Source organism: Corapipo altera, unplaced genomic scaffold (genome assembly GCF_003945725.1).
Source record: "Corapipo altera isolate COAL_440 unplaced genomic scaffold, ASM394572v1 0, whole genome shotgun sequence".
Classification (NCBI taxonomy): domain Eukaryota; kingdom Metazoa; phylum Chordata; class Aves; order Passeriformes; family Pipridae; genus Corapipo; species Corapipo altera.
The window spans coordinates 35,171,392-35,195,045 of NW_020884872.1; the positions used below are offsets into that span (position 1 = coordinate 35,171,392).

General features: G+C 36.2%; 1 protein-coding gene across 2 annotated transcripts; it reads right to left on the reverse strand.

The window, feature by feature from the left end:
* Positions 1–1,236: 1,236 nt before the first annotated feature.
* On the reverse strand, positions 1,237–18,959 carry TNFSF13B (TNF superfamily member 13b). 2 transcript variants are annotated; one of them, XM_027648325.1, is made up of 7 exons: positions 18,864–18,959; positions 13,403–13,815; positions 13,230–13,320; positions 5,488–5,544; positions 5,038–5,150; positions 4,792–4,942; positions 1,237–3,154 (listed from the first exon to the last, which is right to left on the reverse strand). In XM_027648325.1, exons 2-7 carry the CDS (start codon positions 13,727–13,729, stop codon positions 3,042–3,044), a joined length of 852 nt encoding a protein of 283 aa, XP_027504126.1. In that variant the 5' UTR covers positions 13,730–13,815; positions 18,864–18,959; the 3' UTR covers positions 1,237–3,041. The 2 variants fall into 2 exon arrangements, with proteins under 2 accessions (XP_027504126.1, XP_027504135.1); XM_027648334.1 differs by lacking the exon at positions 18,864–18,959 and having other exon boundaries at positions 1,237–2,933; positions 3,074–3,154; positions 13,403–14,106.
* Positions 18,960–23,654: the final 4,695 nt, after the last annotated feature.

Here is a 23,654-nt window from a genome sequence, read left to right on the forward strand (position 1 = left end):
AAGGTATATGACTGCACATTATGTAACAGAGATATTTTCATTTTTAAGACAAAAAATACATTAAATACATTATATTCAAAGCAGCTATATATCTGACAACTGCCCATTATTAGAAAGGAAAGAATGATACAAGCTCACACATTCTGTAAAAATGTACTGGAAAAAAAAAGTCCCTTATGTTTGCCATGCTGCTGCTTAAGACCACATGAAGAAGAACCACAGTATTCACTCAGTGTGTTGTATTGCAGAAACCTGTCTTAAATACTAGATATCCTTGATAAGAACGCAAAATATCATATGACTCACCTAGATACTACTTATTACCCATCACACTTACTCAAATAACATCTACCCTATGCAGAAAATTTTGTTAACTCCCAGCAACTGAAATAGAAGTGTGATGGTGGTCTGGATGCACTTTTCTACCTCCTGTATCACCAGTTTGTTATCAGAACAATCAGGAATGAGATATTCATCTTTTCTTCCTGCTTTGATCAGAAAATGCTGATCTGTTAAAACTCAACTTTGTGCAGAAGCAGATTAATTTTGAGAAGTCTTCTCATGAAGCCAGCTCAAAACTACAATTTTGTTGACAGCAACAAAATGGCCAGACATGTCAGTAGAAATATGTGAACAGCCTGTTGACTTGCACTCTCTGCACACATGTGGGAGTTCTCCTGGTTCACACAAACATGGTTCCCATTTTTTGTGGAATAACTTGAGGTTCAGTTTCATCTTGCTAAAGAAGGGAACACCTTTGAAATATTTTCTTAGAAAAGTTTTACTCCAAGCCAAATGATACCCCAAACCCTTTCCAAAGTTCTGCAGTGTGCATGTTTGTCAGCAGCAGAAGGAAGAAATATGGCCAGGGATTAAGTTAAGGTTAGCACACACAAGCCCACTGAAACCACTGGGGAAGCTTATGCACTGAAATTTAAATTCGCAAGTTCAGCCACCAAGTCACTGTGAAAGCAACACTAACAACAGGGGTTTTTTCTATAATCAGACAACGCTAAAATCAACAAGTTCTGATTATGGATTCTGGGCATCATTAATATATGTCAGTAATAACAGTCAACTCACTGCATGCTAATAGTTGTTCTACCCACATTCAGAGTCACACAGCCTTGGGTAAACTGAGGGTTTCTGTAGAGGACTTAAAATGCCTTTTTGGCAAACGTAGCACATCAAAATTTGACAATAATAGCAACAATGACAACAGCAATAATAAGTAGAAGCTTCAGATCCACAACACATAAATAAATAAATTTGAAAAAGGAGGAGTTCAGACATTTTGAAACTGTAGTTAAGCCTTATAAAAATCCCAGTGTAGTAATCCAATACACATATGCAATACATGAATGTCTTCCTGAAGCCCAGAGAAGTTGAATTAATTGTTGCATTAGTTTACCATGCTCTATAATTCTTAGCTCCAAAACTCTTTTATTTATTGTCTATCACCCTGAGAACTCAATCAAATCATGGTTTATAAAAACAGACAAAGAGACTGCAATATACAAAGCATCTTTTCTTTACTAAATAAACTTACATAACACAATTCTCAAATCCTAAAAAAATTTTCAAGTGAAGTACAGTACAGGGGAGGTGTTATTATTTTATCTATTCCAACAGCACTTTAATATTCTTTAAAGATCAGTGGAACAAGTACTCAATGTTTGTGTTACAATAGCTACTAGAAGTCTTGCCCACACTATTATCACTGAATTATCTTGACCATGCAATATTTGGGGTAAAAAAAGACATAAATCCTATCTATTGAACAAAGGAGACAAAAGAAAAGGAAAAAGGATGTCTTGTTCAGTTTTTCTACAGGTCTGATTATTTTGGTGAAACAGCATTGAGCAATATATTCAAAACTGCAGAAAAAGCCTATAGTTAACCTAGGATTGAGCCCAGATTCTCAGATACAAATGTATTTTCTTAACTGCATGGCTGGTTCCAGGTCTATGGGACTTTATTTTTTACTAAGTTGCATAGAAGGGATCATAGCAAGGTGCAAGAGAAATACAAGAAATATGTATGAAGTAATATTTCCATTGGATAAACTATTCAAAATTTTATCTTCTATCTATTTAAATTTTATCTTTTATCTATGTTCAAATGTCCAAGACATACGTGTGTGTACATGCGTTCATATATATACAAATACATCTATATCATGTATATATACACATCTATATATGACTGCAGAAATGATGAAGCCAGAAATCCAATTCCACCCACTGTAAATGTGTCTAACGTCACTGCATTTCTTTCTGTTCCTGCCTTGTTTACATAGAATAGTACACGTATTCCTTGACGCAAATGCTTTGAAGATTGAGCTGTTGAAGCATCTTACGTGTCCTTTTTCCACTAAAATTAATTCTAATTAGTAAATACTAATAGATTTTAGTAAATCTCTTGTTCACAGGGAAGAAGTAAGACAGTGGCTACTATTCTGTATATTTGTTTACATTATCCCATACATTTAGATTTTTTCTTTCCCCAAAATCTTTGTGTCAAAGAAAAAAGAAAAACAAAACCCAGAACCCACCTAACATCTCCATTTTGTGATAAGGAATCTACTGTATGATGTTTCTTTCCCATCCTTCATCCTTCAAATATTTTATTAATGAAATAATGAAAATCTAACATGTTTTCCTTTTCAATTATGGATAATAATTTGATAGTCTATAGTCCTGGTCATGCTACTATTTATGTCAACTCCATCTTTTTTTTTTTCTTATGGACAATACATTGTTTCAAAGCCCAAAACTCACTGCTTTATAATTGTTATCTAGAGTTGCCCATTGTCTGAAATAAATTGGCTTTCTGGTAATCACATGGTGGTTATATCACAAGTTTGTCTGGTGTGCTTCCTGTTTTGGGTTTGCTTATAAAAGTGAAGAAAAGTTCTCAGAAGTTGGTGCTGGCTGGGGAGAGACTGAATTGGCAGCTTTATTACAACTCAGTATTTTTTATGACAAAGGTATAGGAAAAGAATAAATTTCCATTAAGCATAATAACAGAAATGAAGGGCTTCAGAGGAGTCTTACTGCACCAAAAAAAGTACCATCTCCATCCAAGGATATTTTGGCCCTTCTCCGTGGTATTGTCAGTTGAAGTTCATCTCCTTCTTCTAATTTTGCAATGCCTGGCAAAGGATTTGGAATATTTTTAAGTTAATATTTCAAATACATTATTTTCATAAATGGTATTCAAAAGTCATTATGTGTCATCTCGCAAATGTAAGCGTGGTTTTTATATGTGATGAGTGTTTTTTTACCTCTAGGCACAAACTAAGAGTTTACGGCCTATCCAAAGCTGACACTTAACATCCTCTATGAAGCTGGACTTAATTTCCACTCTGCACTCAGCACAACACAGTTAATTTAAGCAAACGTTCCAGAAATTTATATCAGTGGTGTACCCAGATTTCTCATGTTATGGTGTTGTGTCAGGCAAGGTCAGCACCGAGTATTACTGGTCCTAGACCACTCCATTCCCACACTTCTGGAGGAGGTTTCATAAGCTTTACCAATCTAATGAAGTTACCAGACATCAGCTGATCCATTGCAACTGCAGAGCACAAAAGTCTGCTTACTGCCAGCTGCACATCAGCTGATATGATAACTGAAAGCATCTCCCCTTCAAGCTGCAGCCACTGAGCTGAGAACACATCTAACATCTGCTGCAAGACATGCTCAACAGTACAGAAGATAGCAGTGAGAACTGTTTTTCCAGGTGAAAAAGGAACAGTAGGAATTTGGGAAGCAACAACCGTGAAGTGGCAGGATAGAGTAGAGATCCTAGTTAAGAAAGGGCAGAAGTAATACAAGGGTAAAATAAGAGCATAGATGAAACTGAAAGTGGTTATGATGCCAGAACGTACACGTGAAGGGGCAGAAAATTAAAGGAAATGTTTGAAGAGCCTCAATTGCCAGGACAAAGCATTTATTTATTTGGAATTTATTTTTATTTGGAAAAAATTAGCTTTGTGCTGCATACCATTTGTTTAATGCCATTACTTGCCAACAGTCAACTCAGTGTCACCCACTTTTTCATAAAGTATTGAAAAAAAAGATGTTGCTGGAAAATAATTGGAGACCCTCAAATCCACCATTAAGGTGGAAAGACAAGAGCTGACAAATGAGGTTTTATAGGCCTTGACACTAATTCCTTAAATGCTACTGCAGGAATATACATGTATATTGATCTTTGAGCCTGCTGGACTTGCATTAAATATTTTAATTGCTCTTTCTTGTGATGTTTCTAATTTGTGAAGTCATAAAGAGCACCTTATAGGAATTAACTATTTTTCATCTAACCAAAGATTAAAAATGCAATAGCCATTACAAGGAGTAGAAATACTACAGTGAGGTATGCAAAGATTGGATGGCTAAAATTTCTATATGACATTTTAAAGCAGAACATAGCTTCTAAATATTTTATTGGGATCACTAAATGTGGAATTCAACTCCTGAGTGAAGCTGAGTTCTTTAATAAGGACAGTATGTACTCCTTTTGTCTGCTTCAGCCATCTACCCTAAAGCACCAAAGTGCCACATTACAATCCAGCCACATTACAGAGTCCATGGAAAGAATGAAGCTGTTCAGATCACCAAGTTAGAGACATACCCTCTGCTGATACTTTATATAAAACTGTATTTTTTGAAAATATTCTGTAATTTTGCAGTTAACCAGATCCCTGTTCTTCAATCACCCCACACTACAGATTCTACTTGATACAGCTTATTTGCAAATAAAGGAAAGGAAAATGTAGGTATTTACCAGCAGTATAGCAAGAATTATTTGGATAAGACTGTGGCATATTTTGGATGCAACGAAACAGTGTCACCAAGCTGAGATCATCACCAAACACGTGAGCCTTCTTCCTCTGTATTAGGTGTCCCATAGCAAATGTTGTATCCGTATATAAAACCTGCAGAAATAAGAGGTAGACTTCAAACTTATTGTATGGAGGCATTAAAAAACCCTTGCAAAAGTCAGATGCTGAAGTGAATTGAGCTTTCTCACCTGGCCATATATGAAAAAATAACCTGTTTCCTTGATCACTATTTTATTTCCTTGTTCTTCCAGAGCTGTTCCTCGTTTAAAGCTCAGAAGCCAAGGGACAATGCTTGAATCATCTAAAAGAAACAATAATTTTGGGTAATAAAAAAGAAAAGTTATCTCTTCATTTTCGCCTGCCAAAAATTAACAAAGTTGATTTCTAGTCAAGACTTCCAGTCTTACTAGCTGGATCTCCCCACTGAAAAGATGCTATTTGCAAGAGCTAGCCAGATGCAGAGACCTACCAGATGCAGGGACCTCTTTGTTGTTTGTTTTTTGATTTGTTTGTTTGGTGGTGGTGGTATTTTTAAAATTATTTTTAAATAAACTGGCAAAACTCAGTTACTGCTTTGAAGTTGAATTTGTTGAAACAGTTAATCCAAGGAATAGTTAGCTACAAATTATGGAACATACCTTTCTGTTGGATATCACTTTTGCTGTCAGCGATCAGTTGCAAGCAGGCCTGCAGCACTGGAAAGTGAAAGCGTTTAGAAATCCAAGAAACATACATCAGTAATAGAATAGCTTAAGCTTATGAAACTACATGAAAAAAATCTCTCAGTCTCACCACTTATTTTAAAACAAAATCTATTGGTTTTAATTCAGATCTCACTCAAGTGTGTAAAACCAGAATTCCTATCACAACGCATACTAGGTAACTTTCAGGGATCGGGCAGCTAAGTGGGAGGCCTCAGACAGCAGCACAAGTTATACTTGCTTGTTTTAATATCTGGTCCTAATATAATTCAAAGATGTAGCAGTAAGTCAAATGAGCTAAAAATCATCAGATCAACTAGTCTTGTTAATTTTCTAATCAAAAGCTCAGAAAAACTCCCAACCCTTCCAGCTATGACAAGTAGCAGCTTTTCTAATGATGTTTACTGTATTATTTAAAGAAATTACTTTCCAGTTATAGTTGCTGTAAAATATTAGTCATATATACTGGTTACGTGGTACTTTCATAATAAATTCTCAAAATCCATATATATGTACTTTCATTATATTTTCAGATATCTACACTCAATCAACCTATACCAAGACTGAGAGGGAAGACAGAGATATGACTCTTAGCAAATTAAGGTACACATACCAAATAGCTTAGTATCTGTCAAAATATGTTGCTCAAAACTGTAGAGAAACTAGGAGTTTCAGAGAAAAGTACTGCGGAAAGTTAAAATACAGTGAAACAAAGTGAAACAAAGATCTTGTAAAAAATCTGCTAAGCATAAATGTCAGGGAATAGGATAAAAAGAAAAAAGAAGAGTTAGAATTGCTTAGAGCAAATTTTAATCAAAATATCTGGTTCTTGTGCTACTTTGAAGTTTGGAAAATGGAGTAGCAACATTTATTACACTTGAAAAAGACCAAATGAATTTACTAAGAGTCGAGAGAAGAAAATTCTGCCATGGTTTGCTGAATCTCCATTTTGTTTACCTCTTTTCAGATAAGAAGGTTCTGGGTCAGATTTGGCCACACTTGCTATAATGGGAAATGTCATGGATAAGTGGGATCCTGCATCTACTGTGTCTACTAAGTGTTCAGTAGGACAAACTTCTTGCTGCACAGCAGGTAGTGAGAATTTGGGTAGAAAACAGCCTCTGTCTGTAACTAAGTCTCCTTTTTAAGGGGTCCTGCTTGAAAACAGCAGAAGAGGGCTGGATGCTCACCAGCACTCAGCAGTGCCAGCTGGCAGCACACAGAGATTCAAGGGCACATCTGGGAATGCTTCGATGTCACAATGATCACACAACCTGCAAGCCCTGCTTATGTTAACAGGAACGCTATCCTCCAAGCTTCTGTCTCCTACACTGAAATGTGTCCTTGAGTTCTGTGAACAAACCAATGATGTGCTAGAATCTACAGTTTTGCAAACCAAGAATTTGAAGGCATCTGAATCACCTACTTTCTGGTAAGGAATAGAAAAACCAAGCCAACACGAAATTGAAAAAGGTATTATACTTCATTTTTCTATTGAACTTGGGAGCAAAAGAATTTTCCAGAAAAGAAGCTTCCAAATAAAATCAAAATGTTATTTTCTGCACGCACACAACACAGCACATCAGGCAATTCACTTTACAAAGTATTAATACATTCTCCTTTGGAACAAAATAACTTCCTAGAGAATGAAATTTGCCCATTCCCTAGTATTTCAGCAAGCTAAATGAAAATTCTAATTCCTGCTTTTGAAAGAATTCACTAGTGCGGCCACTGGATTTTCCACTACCTAAACAAGAGAGGATTTGTGATGATACACACTAACCAGCTGCTATCCAGCTGGATACCAGTGAGTATTGTCTACCAGAAGTAAAAGTTCAGCTACTTAAGCAACTCTTGTTAAGCCTGCTGTGCAAACTTGATGGGCATATTTGAAACTATCCTAATTCACAGTTTGCAACTCTGAATTTATATTTCAGCTGTTTGCAGCACTGAAATAGTAGTCAGCATGGTTGAGAACTTCTACACAGTAATTAAAATGGGCAAGATCAGTACAGTTTGAGATCATCTCCATCGTCTTAAAACACATACCAACTGCTTTATTCTACAGATATCAGATCTAGACATATTCTCTAAAAAAATCTGTCTCTTTTTTCTTTAATATATGCAGATAGGAATAAGGCTCCACAGAATATAGTAAGCTTGTTTTTCATGGAGAAAAATGGATGCAACAGTGTCATTCATGACAATAAGGAAACAGAAACTAGCACACTGGCCATTTTTTACCTAAAGCTACAAAGGATAAATAATATTTAAAAAAGTTCCTGAGATACTGAACAACAACATGCTTAAAAAATACGTTCAGAAGCCAAGACTGACACATAACTATTTCCAGTATATACAAGTACTTCACTTTGACCTCAGTGGAACTACATACATGCTTAAAATCAAGCAATTAATTAAAACTAATTCAGAGAAAACAACACTACTATTAAGGAAAGAATATGGATAGAATATTTTCTGGGTAAATTAACAGTGATTTTCAGTAAAAAATTAATGTTTTTAAGAAATGCTAGCAATTCTATTCCAACAACGACCCTAATCTCACCTTAAGTGCAATATGAAGAATATATGTATTACAAATACACATTGAATAGTTACTTTTAGTACTGAGCAGAATAACTCAAAAGCTCTATCTGAATGTTGTTCAGCCCTGTATATATCAAAACTGAGCAAAATCTTCATAGTTTAAAGGATTTTTGAATAATTAATAAAGAAAGCAAAATACAGGATTTGTAAAACACATCTTGAAAGTGTGTAAAAATATCTAGACTGAGTGTCACCATGAGGTCTAACTGTATAAAAGTGTACCTAGAACTATAAAGCATGCCCCATCCTCTTGTGACTTTATATAATAGCTTTGCTTCAATGAACATTCTTTTTTTTCCTGATTTTAATTGCTCTGCAGGCTGCGGTTGGCAGAAGTACATTTCAGAGTCTGTCTTATTCCATGAACAGAACAGCCAATTCTGAAAAAGTTAGTAGGTCCAGATGCCTTTATAAACCACAGACAGCACATGAAAGGATGTGTTCTCTACTGGTTGAGCAATGTAGCCACAGTTTAAAAAAAGGCACTGGCTTTTGCAGCAGAACAGCTTTCTGCATATCTGCATGATTCAAGAACTTATATTGGTAAAATCAAATTTGTCCTTACATGGAAATTTTCTTGTAATTTAACTTGCATAATCATTTTAATATTTTGTAATCCATCCAAACAAAATTTCAAGTTTACTATTTGTGAGCTCATGCATAAAATTTAAAGTTTTGATATCTGAGGCCTGAGACATCTGTTTCAATTTTTGCTGAAATAAACCCCAGGAAAAACCCTGACCTTGAAAAAAAAAAACCACTAAAACCCAGACCTGCTTATTTAGGTTCCTTCTTTGGTCTAGATCTATTCTCTGTAGACTTCTCAAAACACACATAAACACTAGATAATTTATTATAGAAGAGATAAGCATGTTCTTGAATCATTTGCAATTCTTCATTTCTCATCACAAGAGATCGTCTTTTGGTTTTTGCTTATGCACTTTTATGAACTGGTATTCATGAACTCTATCCCAGTAGAAACCAGGAAAACTGGTTAATTTTTGCTTTTTAACTGACAAGTTTTTATACGGCATTAATCATGGATTCAATCAGTCCCTGCATTAAAATAGCTGAATCGTGGTTGCAGGTAGGACTGAGATCTAACAAATATCTTTGAAGTATTGGTACCATTATTTTGACCTTAACAGAATTGCCAGTAATGTTACAGTCAGAAAAACAAGGAAATAGTTTACTAGGAATTAAGAATACTTTATGTAGACTTCTATTATACAGTGCAAAGCAGAATATTGTTTTTAAAAATTAGAGTCTATTTTATGTATTTTTGATTGCACAGTGTTCTGCGTTATACACAGCACTGATTCATTCAGTCATTCATTCAGTGAAATTCTTCATGTAAAATGCAGGCATTGCATCAAGTAATTTTATACCCTTTTGCATAGAAGGGTCTACTTCCTTTTGAGTTAGACTGTTGTCAGCAGAAACAAATAAGAATAACATATATTTTCAAGAAGTAGGCCTTTCTTTTTTTTTTAAGAGAACATTTATATTTCCTCTCTTCAAACAATAAAATAAGAAGTATTGTGAATATTTGGTAAGGGAATTTTATCTGCGGCATTTTTTTAGGCTAGCAACAAAAGGTTACGCCTCACTTCAAAGATCACTAAAGTCAAGTACTACTTGTATAAATTCTTGCAATCCCTCTGTCACAGATATCTAAAGCAACAACATACAGAGTCAAAACACTTCTAATCAACAAATGTACCAAATGTACAGCAGTTATATCACTAACAATGGCAAAATTCTCACAACTTATACACCATGCTTACAAGGCAATAGTTATTTCCCATGGTTACAACTGATATTGGAGTAGAATCCGGGAATCGGTAGCAAAAAAAAAAAAAAATAGAGCCAAGACACATACCAGGTTAACCTGCCTCACTGCTTTGTGGAATTATACAGAATTGCTTCTCAGCTCTTTGCATCTACGCAATGAGACTGTTGAGATGGGCAACCTCAATACACCGAAGTAAATGTAGTCCACAGGGGCTCCAATCTGATCACCTGCATTTGAGCTTACAGGAGATCTTATTCTCACCTCCCTAGGCCACAGGAATTGGAATCTCACGATAATGACCAGAATGAGGCACTGAGGGAGTGTGTAAATGAAACTTTACGTTCGTACACTGAAGTGGCTTAGGCAATGGAACCTGTATCTTTTTCCTGGACTCAAGTGCACATGCAGCTTAGAGAGAAACATACAAGCAAGACAATCAGTAATTGTGAATAGGGTATAAAATTCAGGAGAGGTTTTGTTGTGCAATGATTTTCCTCTACAGGCAGAATTGACAAAGCAAAACAATAAAAAAGAAAAATTATATCTGGTTTTATGTGTCCTGATAAGATATTTGCCAGAATTGGTTAAAAGGTCTATCTGCCTGCATATTAATAATATATACCTTTCAAAATCACCCATTAACTCCTACTCATTGTATCAAGAACTCTGGTTCTGACTGCTAACTGTGCAGTTTTATTTGGAATTGATGCTTGAAACCCTTCTTTCTAACTTACTTGAGCCAAAAATTTTCTAAGGCACAAAATGTGTAACTACGGATGGCTAATGGTTTCATGCATGAATACACACAAATGCCTACCCTATAAAAACATGAAAGAACAAGATTGTGTTAGATCCACTTTCATTCAATTGTCATTTTAATGAAAATGCTAATTTATGACCACTTTTATGCACACAACATCAAAAAGTAGAAAAAAGTTAAAATGGTAATTCCATATTTTCAAGAAGGGCTGGGCTGAGCCTAAAAAATAGTGGGGTATCCATTCCTGGAATTTAATAATTAAAGTCTAGAAAGAAAACATAATTGAATCATAACTTTATTTATAAAAAAATAATAGTCCTGTATTTTACTTCTGCTCTCTGTTTAAGCACAAGAGAAGTAATTGTATATCAGTAATGTTTTCAAATATTATCTTTCTAAGGAATTGTTCTGTGTAAAAGTAAAATGATGGGTCGACAATTAATTATGGGACCAGACTCTACTTTGAGACCTCGTTGAAGCAAACAGAAATAGGACAAGAACAGGCATCTCACTCAACACCCTAATTTATGAGTGCCGCACATCTGCAGGACAATTTTGAGGCTGCTGGGATTCTGGTACTCAGATATGGATGTCAAAAGATCAAAATGCAGGGCCAGTAGTTCTGTGTACATGACAAAGTAATAGACTGGATTCAGCACCATGAACAACACCATGTTCTCTTATTTAACTCACTCTGCTAAGGCAAAATTTAACATTGACTAAAAGGCTCATGGTCATCAGTGAAATCTGATCTGAGAAAATTTAACATCTTACTGAACTCTGGCAAAGCTAAATTTGTTGTAATTAGAGCAGGCAGAACGGTAACCCTAACAGATTACCTTTGATATAAATGCAAGATTTGCAATTTACTTGTTCTTTTTTTATATACAAAAATATAAGGTTCATGTTAGAAAACTGTTTTGTAGTAGATCAAACTATGTAGCTTTTCCCTTTTAAATGGATGTTCATATTCTGTGCTTTCTGTCATCCATCCTAAACAATTTTAAAGCCATCTTAAAAAAAAAGCTTACAAAAATAAGTAGCTTAATTATAATTTTATGTGAATAAAGGTAAATAGGTATAATCAAATGTGGCTACATGATGAGAAGAATCTTAAGTCTACTTAGGAGCGCAGCTGAGGAGCCCCAAACCCTCTTCACCCACTTACACCCTCAAATAGCAATAAGAATAAAGGTGAAAGCTATTGTGAAGGAAATTGGATCACTTGCACAGTACTGACACTATAACATTCATTTTAAAAAAGATGTCTCTGTGTTTCTTATGATACTTGTAATTTAGATCACTTTTTTTTATTTGGGAGTTGCTAGGGTGGGGAGAACAGGGAAACTCTGTGGTTCCCATGAAAGGAAGCAAGCTACAAGAAATACAATTTAAGCAATCATGTCCTCAGTCCGGTTTGCGAAATCTGTCTTAGCCAAGGCTCTGAACAAAAGATTACTAATGAAGTAGAATAAATCCCATATAAACCTGTGGGGTTTAGGTGATGTCCTAAATGAATGTTCTCTTTTGAGAATATTGGAAATAAGTAGAGTGACTATACCCTAGAACTTAAATTTCATTTAGTCTTTGCCTACAAATTACTCCATTTCAACGTCATCTCTTAATATCTTAAGATATTAGCTTTCATCAATTAAAACAATAAAAAAGTATACATGATAGGAGTGAATTGTTTTAGCAACTCAGGAATATTTTTTGGTACTCAGTGCAGTTAGAGTATGTGTGCAGACTGTTACAATAAAATTCTGCATTTTATCCTATAAGGCATCATTGTGTTTGGAAAACTAAAGAAATGTAGACATTTTATCCCTAAAGGAAACAAATACATCCCATTAATATGCCAACATTATAATACACATCAGAGGTCTTTTATGGAGCACAGTCTTCAGTGTTCTCTGCAGAAACTTTTATAAAGGTCATGAGAGAAAAAAAATCTTACTGGATAGGCATTCTTTTATTCATTTTTCTAATTATATTAATAGGTTTTTTTAATGCAGAAATAATGCTATACTTCTGAATTCCTTGTAGTCTGTCTCTTTTGTCAGGTACAAGCCAATCTTTCTCTTTGAAAGCTCCTACTTCCCTAAATTTCTCATTACTTCTCTCTTTTAGGAAGAGCATGCTTCCCAGAAAAGTGAGTTGGCACTTTTAATAATAGATTTCCCTCCCTACTATTGATCAGAGAGAACTGAACAATTGAAATGCAGATAGCATTAATACCAGTACCTTAAACAGTATGTCCCAACTCATTGCAGAGGGGTTGGACTAGATGGCCTTTAAAGGTCCGTTCCAACTCAAAACATTCTGTTATTCTATATGGTAACCATTAAAAGAATATGCCTATTGTTAAATCCATTCATTCAGCAATAATTTTGAAAGTCAGAATGGCCTCTGGGAGCATGGATACTAACAGGAGAAGACACAAATCAAGCACTGCTGCTTTTCTCAAAACGGTATCCAACTGCGGCATCCCAACCCATTCCACCAGATGCTATTTACCTTTTTCTTCTGTGTGGACAACAGATCGTCTGCCCCTGTTTCTACTCCCATTCCAGATTTCCTTTTGGAAGCTATCAGGAAGCCTGTTCTCCTAGCAAGGAGAAGCAACGGTCAGTGAAACAGCCCCACATTTATTCATCCCCTGCAAGCTAGAACCCCCCCCTCCAGCTTACCTGCCTGGTGCCAGCTGCAGACACTTGCAGGAAGGAAGAAACAGGGGTACCTGCTTTATTTTCCTCAGGGGACACGGGTGGCTGGTCTAGTGGAGACCTTGCCTGGAGCCTGTAGATCAGCTCACTGCGCAGAGCTTCTAGTTCTGTTTTCAGAGTGATAACATGGTAAAGAGACACTGCTGCAAGACAAGAGGACAGGAGCATTGCGAGCCACAGGAATGTGACAGAAAAAAGTCCCGTGCTGCCTGAAACAGCACCAGGGGGGGCAGAAGGAGAGGAGGCGGTATCCTTCTGTTGGATGACGTGCACATAGTCCACGGATTTCATCGCTGCTTTTTCCTTACTAAAGCCAGAGGGAGAGTTCAGCTGTCCCCTTCCGAGGTGCAATCCATGTTACCAGTTGCTCTCTGAAACTAAGGGCATCCAGAATAAGTGAACAAAACGCCCAGATCATTTCCTGTCATATGAAGCTGTCGATAGCACCATTAAACTTAATGTACAGAGTGAACATCTAAGATTCAGTCTTCAATTTGTTTTCATCTCTCTGTGCTGCATTTTGGAAAGGAATACTTTCTCACGAATCTACCTTCCTCCTTTCACTTTCAATTATTTATTTATGTGGCAGCTTGCTATAACCATTTCCCATAATCTTTAAATTTACGCACAGTCAGTACCACTGGTAATTTTAGAGCCTTATCTAGAAATGCAGAAACTATATAAAGTTTCCTGGCAATGTATCATCTAGTGCTACTTAAAAGGCATACACGTATGACAGGCATGTGCCTCTGTGTGCATGAAGATGTACTGTATATATACATTATATCACATATATTAACATATATATATTCATATCTAAAGTGCCAATATGCCTACAGAGGAGAAAAATTATTAAAAAAAAATTTTTTGTGGTTTCCAAAACACAATAGTGAAAAATATTCCCAGGTATGAGTCATCAATTACTGGTCTCTCAACTGTATGTAGCTGTAGATTCTGCAGTTCAGTTCATCTAACTAACTTGAAAAGGGATGATATTTTATTAAACTTATCTAATAAATACAGTTTCTCTACAGAATTCAAGGGCATGGATTAATGCAAAAGGGGACACAGAGAAGCAGGGAGAGGAAACTTGACAGGAGGGAACTAGAAGAGGTCAAAACGAGATGATGGAAAAAAATAAGAGATGGGAAATAAGAATGGAGGGAAAGAGCAGAGAGGTATAGAAAAAATGATATTCAGAAAATTTAAAAATGAAACACAGACTAAAACTTTAAACATGCACGCTAACATTTTTCAGATGAATCCTGAATGTCTGGTCTAAGTTCATAGTTTTAAGATTTTACAAGTCCTTTCCTCTTAAAACCCTTTATTAGGAATTCCTTTCTTTTCTGCAGCAGCAAGGGTACCTAAATATCCCAAACATGTTTATATGCTTTACGTATTTTCTTCTCACACAAAATTCAACTTTTACCCCTTTGTTAAAAGTTCCAGTGGTCCGAGACAGAAAATAAAAGATCAAACAGCATGACAATTAGGGCTAAAATCAACAGATCAACATGTTACCAAATGAGTAAAGTTTATCTATGCAAAAGAGAGAACTTCTACAGGTCAGTCCAAACACTCTGTAGTGAATCCTGATGGCAACACCTACCAGAGTAGTTCTGATCAAGTTAATTTTGTTAGGAAGGAGAAGGAAGAAGGAACAACAATACAGAAACAACTTCTGTAGCCTCTCCCATTTCTGTTTCTTAAGGCTATGAGAAATTTAGGATGATTATAAGCTTTATCATTTTCCACTGTGATGCAGGGCACTCTTCTCCTTATTTTGCCACCTATAGCAACCACGCTTATCCTGCACAGATGAGTAAATCTGTTCCTAAATGCAGAGGAAAAAAATACACAATGTATCTTAGTGTGCTCTTAGAAGCCATCTACATACTGTGACAAAGTATAAAGAAATCAGTGTAGGGTGGAATAAGCAGAATACCATATCATTCTGTGCCTATTTTCAAGGCTAAGTTAAGGTTTAAATGGGCTGCATTTTGAAAGAAATTTAAGATGAACTAACACAGTTGTTTTTTAACAGAATAAGCAATTATTACAACTTAGCAGACATGCCTTGAAGTATCCCTAGACATCAGAACATTACCAGCCTAGTATTGACTGTTCCAAAAATAAAAAAAAAGAAATATGACAGTTGGAAAAGATGTGCTATTTTAGAAAATGAAACTGAGAGAATGAAAGTTATAACTAGCAATTCAGGAATACTGAGAAACAAATGGCCAGTGAGGTCTCTGAGGTCATTAACACATCAGAAAATAACAGACAGATATATAAATAGCAGCACTGTAGTCACTTCTTGAGAAAATAGGCTGTTCCCAGCCTCCACACCTTCTTTAAATGGGGTCATTATTTGGGCTGACAAAATAATTGTGGTGACACAGAGGACTTCTGTAAGACATCTGGCTTCATGTTGCTTATCATTCTGATCAACGAGAATTTCAAAGGGGAGATGAGGAAAATCACAATAGCCCACACATGGCAAATTGTTAAATTCGGTAGATATTGTAGTTGAGCATCAAAGGGATCACTCTGTTGGTAACCTTGTATTGTTCTGTAGATTCATAAGCAGTTATGTGGTTTGAAAGAAAACGTAACTTTTTACAACTTCTCTGATGACAAAATCACAGTGGAACGATAAATAATGGCAGTAAGGGATCAATAATGAAAAACAACATGAACTGCCTAGAAATAAACTAAGTTGAACAGCTTCTGTTTTAATATACTCAAATGAAGCTTCAGTTAGTTGTAGATGCTAATTGCATTAAAGTAAATCACAAAAACGACTTAAAAAAAACCCAAACAAAAATCCAAACCCTAAACCAAAGAAAAGCCTCATGCTAGTTGCAGAGCCTAGAAGAATCAGCGCTCAATGCTTGCCACTATGTTTTGTCATAACATAGTCTCCTTTTGATTCCTCTTGTTGGTAGAGGTGCAAAGTAGTCCTTAGCCTGCTTAAACCAAGTGAGTAAGATTACTGTATGTGCCATTTTTGCTGTGTTTTAAACTAAGATATGACTTAGAGGACTAAGGAGTGCTCAGATTAGCCTCCCATTAGGAGACATGGGAGGGTGTTGACTTCAGCTGAACACAAGCTCTCAGTGGAATATTCTTATTGAAACAGAGGTGAACTATTTGGAAGTATATTCTGGGGTAAAATAATAAGCAAAAAAAAGAGGCAGCATCATGCTTTTATACTGACAAAACTATTTACATATAGCTAAGACTGAAAACACTGAACAGTGAAAAGGGTTCACAACAAAAAACCCAAATGAATATAGGAGGCCTGAAGAACTCATAATAGAAAGGGTATTCAGTTCGTGGTTAGCAGCCTGCTTCTACTGGCTAGCTTTCCTGAAAATCCTTTTGCAGAAGTTTGTACCATATTAACAGTTTTTGACTCAAGACACACATGCATGCAGAAAAACCTTAGGGCCTGCCTCAAGACCAGTTCAAAGTAGCATTTTCCAAACTATTTCTAGAAAAGAAAATGTCACTGCATTAAACTGGAGAAACCATCTATCTCTGCAAGCAAATAAGAATAAACCCTTACAATAAAAATATTCTGAAAATATGGTCCTATTTTGGATGCACAGTACATGATCCATGGACACATAGTGAATCCAACCACAGTGCCTCCTTAACTGAAAGGATGAGCTATGTTGAACACTTAGGCTGACTGACTAAGAGACCTCATTAATTTAGCCAAGGAAAACTATTAAGAAATGTCTTGGCTAGTCTAAGAGTTCTACTTAATCAAGTCTTTTACTTTTGAGAAAAAGAGCAAACTTTTAGGTAAAACTCAAAATAATAAATAAATAAAAAAGAAAACCCAACATATTGCCACTGAAGAGTCTAACAGGTGAGAATATTTCTCTACAACCCAGGGAAATTAAGGCTGGTTAAACTTTCCAAGATATTACAGCAGAAAAACACCTTTTAACTTGATGGAAGTAATTATTTTTTTGCATTCTGTTATGCAGAGTATCAAATGAAATGATCAAGATGGGTCCTGGTAACCTACAAATTTATAAAAGATCAGCACTACATCTGTAGGGAACCAAGGCAGAGATAGCAACCAATCACACAGGAAATTTGTGGTTGAACCACAAACTGAATTATTGATTTCCTGAAATCCAGCAACGTACTTTAATCACAAAAGCATCTTTGTTGTGAGGGAGGAAAATCCCATGATAAAGTTTAATGTACAAAAGAGAAGCAGATGATATTAATATGAGGGCTTGAGTAAAAACCCAATTTACTGAAGAAAGATGAAAGTTTACTTAAAAACAAATGTTCTTATTTTAAAAAGGAGGTTGTGCAGATGCTGCAACCCAGAGATCCAGGCAAATGTCAAAGGCTACACTAAAAGTATGCCTCCAGTGGGAAGGGTCCAGCCTCATATACTTCTGAAGTAGCCACAAAATGGTCCCTGCAGTAATTACAATAAAAAGACCACAACAGCTTGCCTTGCTACACAAGACAGTGCAGAACAGATAGAGGAGCAAAGAATAAGCAAGGGTTTCATCTGAAGCACATTTAGGTTCAAGTCCTTTCTGAAGATGAACAAAATAGGAGGACTGTTTTGGGGGAGATCAGAATAAATCATGTATTACAGTTTTCTGCTATTACAGAGATCTCTATTAAGAACATTCATAGATATCCCTCTGAAACAATACACATTCCCTTCAAGGACACTTAATTAGTGCTTTCATTCTTTCATTAACTACAATTTACACTGTAGTAAATCCAGGCAAGTTCTGCCTCACATATGGATCCAAAAGGCACTCTATTTTTGGATACTCCACTCCTGTGGCTGTGTATCTTACATCCTATTATTTTAACTTCCAGGAAGCTGTTGAATACCTTGCAAGTAAAGTATGTTTTATACAAACAGTTAAAGCCTTATTTGATAAATTACTTTGTTAAAAGGAAAAAAAAAATCTCTGAGATTTTTCTGAAGCAAAAAGTGTATTTTTTTTCTCTTTGCCTAACAATTTCAAAATTGCTGAGGACAACACAATTGTCTCTGCACACTTTAGATATGCCAGCCTTGACTTATTCCTTGCAAGATCTTATTTCTCTAGGCATCTAGAAAATTTGGGTCCAAATCTGGCATGCATACTACACATAGTAAACCTACAGCTGATTTGCAGTCATTGTCACTTTTCACATGGCTATTACAGTGTTTTCAAAGAGAATAAGAAATGACACAGGAAGGAAAAGCAATTATTATAGGTGTCTTTCAAAGTATGCAGAAGAGCCAACAAGACATAGAAAATAATTTTAAAACCATATAAAATATAAAAAGAAAACACATGATTTATATACTACAGCAGCTTAATAACAGCCTCCTTCCCTTCCACCCCTCCAACCCCATGATGTTATAGCAATTCCTTCTTACTGCTCAGGGAAAAACGAGCTCTGTCATACAGCTGTAGCTCACTTCTCTTACAGTCTCACTGGCTTTGCTATCCAGCAGCACCGAGTACTGCATTTCTCCACCTCTTTGACACTATGCAACTTCACCGATTTTGCACAGATGGGCTACAAATGCATTTGTATGGCAACAAAATAAACACAGGCCTTTCATGTGGGAGGGGCCACTCTGCTGCTGCTACAGTCTGGAGATCTTCAATAGAGGGGAAAGGACAAGGATCCAAGTATTTTCAAATTATAACATTATTTCTTCATAGCTGTATCTGATTGCTATGCTGTTCCTGAGCCCTAAAGGACAGAAAGGAAAGGGTTTTCTGTCTGACCTTTCCCTTTGAATTTTTGTACATAATTAGCCCGCACCAGACATTAAGTGTAACACAAACCAGCTGTAGAACTTCCTTTCTTTCTGTCTTCAAGGAGTAAAATCTGTTCCTTAGCTGCTTGTCAAAACTCGAGGCAACAGCTCTCTAAACCTGGTATGTGAACATACTTATATTTCTGTCAGCCACCTTGTAGTTTTGCATTATTCAGCTCATTGCTTCAGATTATTACGTATGTATCTCCAATTAGGAATGAAACCATGTTCTGTAACACAATAAAACCAAGTCTGCTCTTTAGCTGTATTGCTTTCAGAGAAAGAAAAATTGCTGTTTTTCCAAGACTTACGAGAGTTATTCTGTCTTCATCCAAGCTGAAGCATAACAAATTAATCACATCAATGTTTTCAAAACAATTCCAGAAAATAATCAGTGTATCTTCCTTATCTACTTACAGAGACAGAACTCTGTACAAAGTCTAAAATGAAGACCCTGAATAGGGTCCAACAAAAGATTTAAAGCTCAGGCATGTGCGATATCTTTGGAGCAAATAATTTTTGTTTAGCCAACGGTTCAGTATTTTCTCAAAACTTTATCTATCTGTACTTAATCTTTTTAACAGACAGCAAGGCCCCTGCCTCTGGTTTAGGTTTCATTTCATAGAATCATAGAATGGCCCAGTTGGAAAGGCCTTTAAAGATCATCTGGTTCCAACCCCCTTGCCATGGGCAGGGCCATCACTCACTAGATCAGGTTGCTCAGAGCTTCATCCACCCTGGCCTTGAACACTTCCAGGAATGGAAGTTCTCTGGTTAATCTGTTCCAGTTCCTCACCACCCTCACAGCAAAGAACTTCCTCCTAATATCTAATCTAAACCAACTCTGTTTCAATTTTAAGCCATTCCCCCTTGTCCTATCACTAGATGCTCTTATAAAAAGTCCCTCTCTATCTTTCTTGTTGGCTCCCTTCAGTTACTGGAAGGCCACAACTAGGTCACTCCAGAGCCTTCTCTTTTCAAGGCTGGACAAACCTAATTCTCTCATTGTTTCCTCATAGGAGAGGTGCTCCATCCCTCTAATCAACTTGGTGGCCCTCCTCTGAACTCACTTTGACAGCTCAATGTCCTTCCTGTGCTGAGGAATTAAGAGCTGGACACAGCACTCCAGGTGGGCCCTCACAAGAGCAAAGTAGAGGGGCAGAATCACCTCCCTCGATCTGCTGGTCCCACTGCTTTTGACGCAGCTCAGGATACAATTGGCTGTCTGAGCTGCAAGTGCATACTGCTTGTTCATGTCCATCCTCTCATATACGAACACCCTCAAGTCCTTCTCAGCAGGGCTGTTCTCATTTTAGTTTAGATGTTCATATGCCCTTATGAATGCTTACTGCGATTTAACCCGTACTTGCAAATTCTGAGAAAACTTCAAATATTGTATTTTACCTTCTGATATGAAGGTCTATACCTATCTATTAAGCAAATGAATATAACATCATGAGACATTCCAGGACACAGCTTATGTTGCACTTTGTAGTCCAGCTGCTTATCAATTTTCAAGCAAGAAAAAGCAAATGCAAGACTTGTGTTCTCCAGAGTAACACTGTGCAGGTAAGTTTTAGTGACATAGTTTACAATGTCAATGACAGCAATCTGCTTCTCATTCAAGAAGGGCAGTATTCACATGGACTACTCCAGTCTGCACTTTCATTTCTTCCTTTACAAAAATCAGAAATATCTGGTTTTTTTCATTCAAAATTAACAGGTATCTTGAACAGAGTGTCCAAATTTATCACACTTATACACCTCCCCCACCCCCTTGTTTACTAGGTATTGGGTTAAAAATTAACTATAAGCCTTGCAGCAATCCAGGAGAGAACAAACATTTTGCAGCTTTAGAAAAGAATCCTTATTTTCTGGGTATTTCATATAAACTGTGCAGAACGGCAGCAGAGGTGCTACAAGCTTAGTTATATATTTCTCTATAAGAAAGTCGAAATTGCTTCAATATCCCACTGCAGCTACATGAATTAACTATAAACCTGCTAGAGTGGCATTATAGGATTTAAAATTGACATTTGAAATTTTGCCAGCATCAGGTGGTAAAACTAGTCAGGAACACTTAAAAATACTTCCTAACGGACATCATATTTAGACCATCTCTCAGTCCCCTAGAAAACAGAGAAATTTTGAAATGCAGACTGTGTTAGAAAGCAGTGGAGAGCTACTGCATACCAGTTTTACTTATTATCACTTCCTGAAAGTGAGGATACATGACAAAGCTTAGAAACATACATTAACAATATACTTTTTCCCTGCCATAATACCTTTCCACAAATGCCAAAACTAATAATGCAGATGTCTAGTCCATGTGCTCCGGCTTTAGAAACTGAAAACAATACCCTGGGGTTGATTTGTTACCATGCACACAGAACTACCCCTTTACACACACTGAAGAAAGGCCACAGACTACAACAAGACATTAACAGCACTTTTAATGTATCAATTTATTGCATATGTCAGTACACAAAAATAGAAAAGTGTTTTTTGTAAAATTAACTTTATCGTAAAAACCAGACTAGAATGAGAATGTAAAACTTTGCCACAATTAGCACATATACAGTAACATTTATGCTTTGTCTACAAAACTTAAGAATACTTTATAAGACAGTTTTGCCTTAACTATATATTAAAGAAAAATCAAATAAAAAGCTTGCATCTTATATCCAGTGACTGTTTCTGAATTCAAAACACAAGTGTTATTTAGAACTTCAATATGCTATCTCTATTTACACTTCTGAGGGGTTCTACTTTAAATTATAAAAGCAGGATGGCATTGCAAATTATACCTAATGGGATTCATCAGGCTGATCCCACTACATGCAAGAGGCACTGATTTTATATTTGGCAGAAGTGCCTCCAGCAAAATGACGTGTCATTAACAAAAATAAAAATGTACTTTTCAAGAACTGAATTATGAAATACAAATGGAGGTACGTCTGCATCTTTTTGCTAACAGAAGAGACCATACCTTGGACTCTCAATTCAGCCTTGCATTCTTCACTGTGAACATCCAACGTGACCCAAATGATTAGCTTAGAGATGCTGATATGCATATTTTGTATAAATAGTTAATCCTTCTGCCCTTCAGCTGAGAGATTGTCCATAGCCTACCAAATGCATTTGTGCTCTATTTCTAATTTTACCTGAGAAATGGACATGAGGGCAGCTAAACCAGTTAATATGTCTTCAGAAGAAAGCACAGCTTATCTCTCTGCATTTCACAGTTTAGAAACAAACACTGGGAATATAAACTTGGGTTAGCAGGAAGCCTCAAGTATTTCCACTAATTAAAACCACACACACATGTGCACACAAGGTCTTACTTACAAGGACTCTACTGCTACAGCTGTTCAACTCCTGCCCCCCCTCCAACTTTGTTTTTCCTTTTTTTTTTTTTTTAAACTTAAATTTCCTTTTATAAAACAGACAATTCCTTTATTGAGCATGTTTAAACCAAGAAGCTTTCATATAAACCTATGAAAATAACTCAACTTTTTCCCAAACTAGAAATTTATATGTACAGGACAAATACTTGAGAAATATCTATATACAAATGGATAACTTTTATGAGAAAACATATAATGGTATTAAATAAATGCAACAGTATCATAGCACACATTTTGGCAATTTAAAGTTATTATTACTATGTTGCTTACAGTTCAGCTTTTAGCAGCAGGTAACTGTGGGTTTCCATCATACAATCCATAAAACAAAAACAAGTCTTGACTTGTCAGAACAAGTTCCTTCCCCCTCCTCCCTCCCTTAAAGGACTGTATGCACAGCAGTGGAATATTTGCATAAAAACATCATTTCCTTCCTGTTTTCTTTCAGTGAATTTCACAGCCAATGCAACAAAAAATAGCATGATAACATTCATTCACAAGTGTATGTGGCCAACCCCTTAAGGGAGAAGCAAAACCTATATGGAAGGTGGAAGAAACCACATGAAGTGTAAAGGATGCATATATGACAACAGTGTCTTCTCATAGTCGATATTTGCAAAAGCAGACAAAGTTTCATATTTATGTCCTGCACACAGTATAGTGAAAATATATGGCTTGATAATCAAAAGTAATATTTAGACAGAGCCCACTTTGAACAGTTTCAGATTGCCATAATCTAACATCACACATTTGACTCTGATTTGCAAGTGTATGCCCAAATGAGAATACTTCATTTGTACGTAAGTGCCATGTAATACTAGGGGTATTTTGGGTTGAGATTTTTGTTGTGATGGGTGGGAAGTTGCGTTAAAAGCCATGTTAGTTTAGAAATTGACATTTTAGGGAAAAAAAATCACAATTGCATTTAATGGCAAGTTACGACGACTGAAACAACTACTTTCTCTTCATTCTGTCTCCAACAATTAATCTATTCTTC